This window comes from Lipomyces tetrasporus (assembly GCF_029532465.1).
Source record: "Lipomyces tetrasporus strain NRRL Y-64009 chromosome Unknown POJ06scaffold_17, whole genome shotgun sequence".
Classification (NCBI taxonomy): Eukaryota; Fungi; Ascomycota; class Lipomycetes; order Lipomycetales; family Lipomycetaceae; genus Lipomyces; species Lipomyces tetrasporus.
The window spans coordinates 23,777-32,996 of NW_026611612.1; the positions used below are offsets into that span (position 1 = coordinate 23,777).

General features: G+C 45.4%; 5 protein-coding genes across 5 annotated transcripts; 2 read left to right on the plus strand and 3 right to left on the minus strand.

Moving 5' to 3' along the window:
- Positions 1–920: 920 nt before the first annotated feature.
- POJ06DRAFT_279180 (uncharacterized protein) lies at positions 921–2,015 on the minus strand. Its single transcript, XM_056189787.1, has one exon. The coding sequence runs from the start codon at positions 1,916–1,918 to the stop codon at positions 965–967; it is 954 nt and encodes a 317-aa protein (XP_056039889.1). The 5' UTR covers positions 1,919–2,015; the 3' UTR covers positions 921–964.
- An 893-nt stretch (positions 2,016–2,908) lies between these two features.
- POJ06DRAFT_264181 (uncharacterized protein) lies at positions 2,909–4,358 on the plus strand. Its single transcript, XM_056188983.1, has one exon. The coding sequence runs from the start codon at positions 3,003–3,005 to the stop codon at positions 4,293–4,295; it is 1,293 nt and encodes a 430-aa protein (XP_056039890.1). The 5' UTR covers positions 2,909–3,002; the 3' UTR covers positions 4,296–4,358.
- POJ06DRAFT_48678 (uncharacterized protein) lies at positions 4,333–5,118 on the minus strand. The gene has a single exon (XM_056191114.1). It carries the CDS (start codon positions 4,955–4,957, stop codon positions 4,457–4,459), a length of 501 nt encoding a protein of 166 aa, XP_056039891.1. The 5' UTR covers positions 4,958–5,118; the 3' UTR covers positions 4,333–4,456.
- On the minus strand, positions 5,118–5,977 carry POJ06DRAFT_287566 (uncharacterized protein; the record flags this gene model as incomplete). Its single annotated transcript, XM_056190268.1, has 3 exons — positions 5,118–5,683; positions 5,733–5,896; positions 5,950–5,977. The coding sequence occupies 3 exons, from the start codon at positions 5,975–5,977 to the stop codon at positions 5,279–5,281; spliced, it is 597 nt and encodes a 198-aa protein (XP_056039892.1). The 3' UTR covers positions 5,118–5,278.
- Positions 5,978–8,220: 2,243 nt separating this feature from the next.
- Positions 8,221–9,220, plus strand: POJ06DRAFT_48707 (uncharacterized protein; the record flags this gene model as incomplete). Its single annotated transcript, XM_056191115.1, has 5 exons — positions 8,221–8,245; positions 8,310–8,452; positions 8,505–9,014; positions 9,060–9,140; positions 9,200–9,220. Coding segments are annotated over 5 exons (780 nt in total), but the record flags the coding sequence as incomplete, so codon positions are not given.

Sequence of the window (9,220 nt, forward strand, 5' to 3'; positions counted from 1 at the left end):
CTTTTTTGAGTCCGGTGTAGTATGTAAATTCGGTTTTTCGATCGACGTATTAATTTGTGGGTTTCTTTCTTTTCTTCCTGTCTTTCCTCTTGTTTGCATCTTGTTGTTTGCGTCATGTTGTCTTTGCGGCTTATGCCTTTGCCTTCTATTGAGCGTGTTTGTTCTGGCTTTGCGTCTTCATTCTCATCCGGCAGTATATGGGGCTGGGAGCCTGCGCAGGGTATATAACCCTTGATAGATCCCGATGGGGGTGCGTTAGAATAAAAATATTCTAAAACATATTCAAAGGTCGAAAGGCCGCGTTGAATAACGTATCCTTGCAGTAAATTAAGGAATTTGTTTTTTCCCAGGAAATTGCTGATCACATGATTCATATTGTCATATATATTACCATATATGACATCATATGATATCAGTCTCATATTATATGAGTTTAAATGAGCTCATATCATATACGTATTGGTTTGACAGGAGGAAGTCATATATGGTAATATCACACTACTGCACACACTGAATCCTCGGAACTCCAACCCAGACCTGGCATCATTCGCGCCAAGGCATACGACTGTAACAAGGAGCTCGTTGGCATGTTTAGCGATTACGATCTCTTCGGCTCTGGTCTCTTGTCACTTCTTGCCTTCGATGACGGCATGCTGAAAGACCTCGCTTGCATGAACCACAGTCGTCAAAGCGTTTACAGAGCCCAGCTTAACGGTCCTGCCATCCTTCGTGCTTGGCAAGCGAACAAACGACATTTGAACGCCATCTCAAAGCCAGAACCCGTGACGAACTATGGAATGCGGAAGGAAGTAGTCAATACTACACGTCAGGTTCAGGTGGGACATTCAGGTGGGACAAATGCACTAGTCTGACTTAATGTTTGAGTAGACCTCTAGGTTATTAACTGTATTAAAACTACACCTATCTACTTCATCAGTTCTTATGCGGAACCTCTATCTTTATGTCACACAGCTGGCCACCCATTGCCGTCATGACTGGCAAGTTCATTGGTAGTCCACTTCCAGAGCTCATCAGCGAGCTTTTGGTCCGCTGCCGCACCCTTGAGCATCCTGATCTTTCCAACTGGCTGGTAGTACTGTCCGGTTTTCACTCCCGTCGCTCCACCAAGTGGCGCTGTAGCACACCAGAGTTGCGATTTTGCGCCCTGATCGATATTAACCCATGTAGCCCATACAACTGGTCTGTACAGCATACTAAACAGCCCTCCAGCGCCCTTGCCCCAGATGTCAGATTTGACGACTCCGGGATGCGCAGCAATTGCCGAAATATCTGGGTACATCTGCGAGATTTTGCGGATGAAAAGAACGTTTGCCAGTTTGGAGTGAGCGTAGAGAGAAATGGGACTATACGCATTCGGCTCGCGCATAGCGTTCAGTACGAGGCCCCCTTTTGGAAGAAAAGGAGCAAATGCAGCATTGGATGCAGTTGCTACAATGCGTACATCCGCTTTTGGATCCGCTCGCCGCGTTTGTAACATCTTGGGCATGAGAAGCTGTGTGAGAAGCGCGTGGCCTACATGATTGACCCCAAACTGAAACTCGTAGCCTTCTTGAGTGAGAGCAGGAGCTGTGCTGGCAACACCGGCGTTGAGAAAGAGTACATCAAGACGATTTTCCTTTTCGTTGAATTCAGCTGCACATTTCTTGATACTTTCCAAAGATGCCAGGTCCAGGTCCAGAACGTCGATTCTGTTGTACTGACTTTCGGCTCTCAACTCAGCAGCTGCAGTCTCGGCAGCAGAGCGCCGACGTGCACATAGGTAGATCCGTGCGGGATCATGCAATGCGATGGCGCGAATAGTTGCTTTGCCGATGCCAGCATTGCCCCCGGTCACAAGTATGACCTTTCCCTCGAGGTTCGGGATGTCTTTCGCAGGCTCGAATTTGTTCTGTGCCATTCTCGAATACCACGTCTCGTATTGACAACCAAAGATGAGAGGAAAAGAATTTCTGGCAATAACGAGGCTTGGCCACTGGAAATGGAATGACAATTGGATGACCCGACACCCTGGCACATCTTGTCGCTTTATATCAAGGCGTGACCTACTACGTAATTCCCAGAGTGATTGCTTGAGCGCCAAAGCCAACTGTTCAACCGCAGCCTACTTCTCTACTAAGGAAATGTTGGTGTAATGGCGGCATAAATTGACCGAAAATTTATTGCGCCGAAGACCGAGGCGGTGAAGAATTGCCGATGATCTTCGGAACGGAGGATCGGAAAGTTGAAACGCTTAACTCCGGCACATGTTGGTAATCTGGAGCGGAGATCCGTAAACGCCGAATGTTAGGGTTGTCAGGTTCATGATGCGAAACACTGTAGCTTCACAACTGACCACGCGCGCACGATAGTTGTGGTCTGAGGCGGAGACGAGACGGACTGGATTGTTTTGGTTGTCTTTCTCTATCACTGGGCACTATCATCAAACAATGACTTCCCCTTTCACACGAAGTCGAGCCTGCAAAGGCTGCAATCAGCTCAAGGTGCGTTGCTACCCAAGTTCGACCGACCGCGACACTTGCGCACGATGCCAGCATGCCGGTAGGGAATGTGTGCCTGCAGGAAACCGGCGCCGCCCGCGAGACCGCATTGCGGACCTTGAAGCCCAAGTTGCTGGGCTGACCAAGGCACTACAAAGGCAACGACTCTCTCCTCAGTATTCAAATGCAACAGCCGGTGACAAGAATATCTGTCAGAATGGTAAAAGAAAAGTATCTCCAACCGAACACGACTATGCCATCGAGAGTTCAACAGGCTCGAAAGCCGTAGTCTTCCTCGACTCGCATGTTTCTATGTCGATTCAGCAACAGGCCCTGGACACTTACAACCAACATCTCTTTCCCATGTTTCCAGTATTCTCCCTCTTGGACTCCAACTTGCCGAGGTTACGCCAAGAGGCGCCCGTCTTGCTCTTCTCTATCATTACCTTTGCAACCTCTTACCTACTTCCAACGAAGGCTCGAAATAAGCTGATCCAAGAAGCGATGCGTATATTCGCGTTGGAATTGATATCCAAACCCAGTCGGCGCCTTGAGCTGGTGTGGGCTCTTTTGATTGCAGCTTCCTGGTTTCGAGCGCAACCGGGCATCTCTCATGTCACCGTTCACCAGCTCGTCCAATTAGCCACGGGCATGGCAATTGATATCGGGATTGGAGGAACGCAAATTCCGATTACACCTGGAGCTGGAGATAGCGAAGCCTGCCATCCGAGTTCGCTTGGTGCACAACGGGCATGGTTGGCATGCTTCGTGAGTGCATCTACCATTTCAATCGGCATTCGGCGACATGACACGAACGCGCAATGGACAACCCACCACGATAACTGCCTGGCTAATCTTAGCCTGGTGCTGTCTACGGAGCAAACAGACCGTCTGTTTCTTCACATTGTACGAGGTGAGAAACTTTGCCATCAAATCGCCACGTCTTTGGCCCTCTGTGACCCAACCTATCTATGGGATTTCACAAGCGATGAGTCGCAACGCATCATCTCGAAAATGAGAAAGGATATAGACAACTGGACTGCGGAAATATGCTCTGACATTGATCATAAACCGCTCCTGTTCTGTCGTTATTCTGCCATCATATACCTTAACGAACCAGTCTTACACACTTCTACGAATAAGTTGACTTTCGGGTCCCTTTTACGACCCGAAAAGATGGCTGAATCCGATTTCCCAAGCCCGATTGTTACAGGAAAGCATGTTGCGGCTATCTTTGCGCTCAGAGACTCGTGCCACGCCATGCTGGACTTGGCCACAGAGTCAGCGACGATAGCTTTCTTGGCTACTTGTCCTTTGTCATATGTCGCTAAGGTCTTGTATGCCTTATTCATTTTGGCCAAGCTATATGTTTCAGTTACTGCATCAGGTAACACGTACGGAACAATTTTGAGACCGGCTGAACTACTACTCGGGCACTATTTTGAGCGCATGAATACCTTGACAGCATCAATTGAAAATTTGAATCCTGGTTCTTTCAATGCACGAATCCTTACTAGTCATTTTGTGTTGGGTGACTGGTTCAAAAGCTATGTTGCAAACATTAGTCGCTCTCAGAGAGATGGATTAGCATCAACCAGGAATCTAGATACGCTTGACGGGATTAACAATATGGGAGCCCATATAAGAGCCTGCGGGCAGTCGGGCCCTGAAAATGAAGAACTTGAGTGGATGGTGCTAGATAGCTACCACATGTGGATAAATGAGTTTGTTCCCAATGATTTATCATTTGCACGAATATCGAATACGAGTATTGGGAAAACCTGCCAAAATTCCTAGTCGAAGCAGCCTTAGCAATATCCCAACAAATCTTATTGTACAGCGTGCTACCTTGAACCAAAGGGGTAAATACTGATTTTTATTGTCATAATAATACTACGTTAGCATCGTAAAATCTACTCCTTCTTAGTGCTCAATAACGTCGCAGTCCCGCTCAATTTCTACTGAGCCACTCTCATAGACCTGTTCAAGAACTTAGGCCCTTTTATGTCGCCCAACGAGCTCGCAGAGTAATCAACAAGATCTTCCCTCTCAACATACAAACCATACTTATTCATGACCAACCCGCGACGCCTGACATCCCACTTGCTGGCCAGATACATTGTGTAAATACTGATAATATTTACGATGGTTAGCGCTAAGGCTGCCCAGTATCCCCACCTATAGTGAGGAGCGTCCTGTGCCGGAAAAGCAACAACAGGGAACCAAGCGTATTGGCAGTACCAAATAGCGTTACCAATTGCGGGTAGATATCCACGAAGCTCTGGGTCGTCTTGAAACACTTCGGACTCCCATGCCATGAACAGTGAGAAGAACGGTGGGTCAATGTTCGGAATCAGATTAGTCGCGAATTTCAATCCAAATGGTACATCCAGATGGCAAGAACGAGATTGCCAAATACGTATGGCAGGAGTGTAACAATAGACAGTTGCCAACGCCATCGAGTAATATCCGAAATTATGGCAAAAAAGAAGCCCGAACAAGAGAAATGGTATTACCAATTGTCGGAAGAATATTTGTCATCAGCATATCGTAGCCAACTGCCTGGAGCCAAAGATGCATATAAGTACCAGCACCTGTGATATAAGCTGCGTACGGCGTAATGAAAGCCCCAAAGCGTCAACCGGTGAAAATTTGGAAGAACCGTTTGACCGTCATCTTTCTGGTACCTTTTTTTCCCACCTCGGTTATTCGGCGAATACTATATCCCTTATCCCTATCGGTGAGCCATAGAGCACGAGTAGTTGTTGGGAAATCGGAACTTAGCAAAGTAGCCGAAGAGTCCAATTAGAAATAACTCCATCGATTATAAAGAGCCATTGCCATCCCGCAAACCCAGCACCATTAAGGTTAGTATAGATGGCAGCCTGCAGGTAACCCGAAAACATAGATGCAATATTTCCGGTCATATCCCAAATTATTACGCGCTTGGCAATTTCCTCAAGTTTGTACCAGGAACCGATGATCATCATCATGGTTGGGAAGCAAATACTCTCTGCGACACCTTGGAAGAATCGACAAACGTAAATATATGTTACCTTGCAAGAAGGAATCATAATGGATGGATGGGCAAAACTCAGAGACCACTGTGATGGTATGGAACCGACCAGGTACCCGCAGTTGAACAAAGGGTCAGGGTAATTGTATTCGTTGCCATTAAGATGGAGCTATATTGTTAACGTTCCCCATAATCAACGAAACTGAGTGCACACTTACGGCTTGCTTCATAAGCGTTGTTGATATTTCTCTGGTCCAAGGCCATGATAAAATAGTACGTAAGCCGCGATCCAACTTATTAACATAACGACGTTCGCCAGGAGGCTTTGCAATCGACTCCCAGAAAAATGACAACGTGGTTCTCCATTTCGGTGGCCTCCAGCCTATGGCCAAATTTTTCAAGTGACACGCCGGAGCCAGTTACAAAATGACGGACCTGGGTCAGGGTCAGGGCCCATGAACATGCAATTGCGATAAGTACTCGAGGTTATATGTCTAACTTGCTACTTCAGTTGCTAATAGTCACACGGTTAAGATTAAGAGCTAGGAAATTACATGGCGCGCTTTTTCGAATAGGATTTACTTGTCGGTTAGGTTGTGCTACTTTGCTAACACCTTATATCTTTGAAGTTGAGTTGGCTTTCTTAGTGCCAGTTCCAAATAATTATATTCTGCCATCTGATTATGTTTGCCTTCATTAATCTTTCAGGACTGGATGACGCAGGCAGTGGTCTCCCTTCCGGTATTGTTTATTGCATTGTCTATTGCTATTTCCGAATCTGTTTCTATCTCTGATATGCTAATTATAGTACAGATAGGTCATCTACTGTGACGAGTTGTGCTTTACGATAGTTTCCATTTGCTTGACATATCCGTGAGCTGTCTAACATTGTTCATGCTTGAGGATTTTCATGTACTTATTAATTACTCTGTCACTCTATCTGCTGTCTGTCTTTTCTCGAGCTGAGTTGCCCTATGGAAAGAGATTTTGCACCAGATTGGTCATTCTGAGGCACTAGGTGCGCTATTCAGACAATGACTAGGTACGCTACTCTGATGTACAGAGCATATCAGCAGGAAGGACCAGGTCCGTCATTTTGTAGTTGGCCCCAGTGTGTCACTTGAAAAATTTGGCCATAGTAGCGAAAACACAATGACACACTGAGTCCACTAGTACTTAGTGCAACAAACTGGCGTGCCAAGTTCATCAAGGTGATGTACCAGATCGCATTCCTTGATTCAGGTGTTTTGGTTTACATTGTGCTGTAATATCTGCTAAATAAATAACTACATATATTGAAGATCTAACTAGATACAGATATATACAACCCATCTACTATAAGTACGTGCCTGCTCATATAGATGCACAAATTCGACATGTACTATCCCGCAGGTATATATACCAGACCACCCAATCATTCCCAATCCCTGTGCCCTCTGTACTCTTGCCGGCGACCATTACGCTGACCTTTCCCCGGATCCACCACCTCAGTGAACCGGCAACAGAGTGGTAAAATTCTGCAAATGTCGTAACACAACCTGAAAAACAAAAGCACAACAGCTCGCTGCTAGGTTGAAGAAGAAACAGGGTCCAGGCCATTAGACTACACCACATCTGCAGTACGTAACGACAGTGTATCGGTTGTAGCAGTATGACAGATAGCATAGAAAGGACGTTGAGAACAGTAGTCATTAATCACTGTCAGCGGGTTCAGATCCCTTCAGAGATGCAATACAGGCCAAAATACAAAACCTCAATAACTCGCTGCTAGGTTAAACAAGTAAACCAGAAAGTAGAGGTCCTCGAAGTAGACAGCACATCTGCAGCTAAGGTATGTATTGGTTGTAGCGGTATAAGAGATATCACTAGAAAAGGCTATAAGATTGCCTACGACAGTAATTATTAATCACTGCCGGCGGTTTCGTATCCTAAAAGAGACAGAATCACGTCAGCCACAACAGTAAACGGTTAACCCCTACTAGCAACTATCACCTACCAAGGAAGTTACCGATGCAAGTCCGATTATAGATGCGCACATATAGCGCAAAACGGGTCTACTTTGCTGAAGGCGAAGTAAAACAGCCATGCTCATTCAAATGGAACCTAGACCTAGCGTGTTAGCAAATACGACAACACACATTGATACTTAGACTGATAAAATGCAACGCAGATGACCAAGGTACCACCATGGTAAAGAACGGCAAGGAAAGTATACTCTGTTAGTAGAGGATCAGCATTCATCACAAGTACAGTAATAACAACGGCAACCTATCTGAAACATTATGATCCGCATGTGCATATAATTTTCTGAGTGCTCCTCTGTTACATTCTCCGACGCATCGAGCAACTCTGAACTCAGCAATAAGCGTCTAACACGAGACGAATAGACCTGACACAATCAAATAAACCTCTCATCCGACCAGTACAGAAGAATGATTTCGAATGTCAATCGTTAGCTTCGTTCATTTGCCAACGGTTCTGTAAACGATTTAACCACAATCCGTATCCACAATACTGCTGATTTAAAAAGAGCAAGTCAGCAAGGTGCGGGACCAGGAGACTTCTAGCCGGTTTCCCCGCACGTCCGTCTCCAATCACGCGCTGAGCTGGTAAGTCCTGTGGGTTAGGGTTCTCTCCGGTGCGCGCGTCACGTCAAACTTGAAAACACGCGCCTTCGCTCACTTATTCTCTATATACAACATGCGACTTCCGATTCATTACTGCCCTTCTCGTTAGTATTTGATTTTGTCATTTGCAAGTTGTATCCTGCACTTACCATCTTATCTGAATTACAGACAGTAAGAGAAATTCCAGGACCCGACCAAAACAGGGCAATGTTTCCTTTGAACTAGCAATCGCAACCATGATCTCTACACTACCTAGAGAGATTGGCAGCGGAGACAGTTCAGTGATTTATTCGTGTATAAAGACCATCAATGTTTGTGCATGGCTTGTTGGCTGTAACAATGAAAACGTCTAACTGGCACTAGGATTATCTTGAACGTTACTCCGAATTAATATACGCGAAAGTTATTGCGGCACAAGTAGATCCCCTGATTGCCGGCCAACCTAAGATAGATCTTGAGTATAACAAGTTTTGCCCTAACTCCTTTTTTGGAGGGTTCACTACCTGGAATGACGTACCCGATGCTATCAAAGTCAGAATGTGCGAATATTTGGAAACAGTGTTTCCATTGCTGCAGGTGGCATATGATAATTGGGCCTCAAAGATATTTTTTTCTAAGGCATTTGGACGAAAAGGGAGAAATCCATCGCGAACTTTGAGCATAAAGAAGTGGCAGTCAAAGTCAAATGATGGTGATTTCATTCAAGCATGTCATGACGATGATGCAAGCATCTGTGAGGACATTTCCTCCAATATCGATAGTGAAGAAATATCAGCTCTCTATGGCGAAGAAGGAGACACATCTTTGTATTTTGAAGTACCTGATGAGGTGGTATTGTCCAAACGTAATTCAGCTTGCTATGAGAGCGAGGAAGTAAGTTACTCAATTCATATATAAATGCTAGCTAAGTTGCAGTAGGACGATATTGACAATGTACCAAATTCAAACAAATTACAGAAAAATAAGTGTCCCCCCCGACGAAGGACACAATCGGCTAAGGCACATGTTCTTTAAGTATGCTGTTTGTCTGAAAGCGAGCTAACAGCTCGGTGTATTAGGCTCGTCATTACCTAGAGATT

Excerpts from the sequence above, each read along its gene's own strand:
- POJ06DRAFT_264181 (XM_056188983.1), top strand. The coding sequence starts at position 3,003 with ATGCGTATATTCGCGTTGGAATTGATATCCAAACCCAGTCGGCGCCTT.
- POJ06DRAFT_48678 (XM_056191114.1), bottom strand. The coding sequence starts at position 4,957 with ATGGCGTTGGCAACTGTCTATTGTTACACTCCTGCCATACGTATTTGG.
- POJ06DRAFT_279180 (XM_056189787.1), bottom strand. The coding sequence starts at position 1,918 with ATGGCACAGAACAAATTCGAGCCTGCGAAAGACATCCCGAACCTCGAG.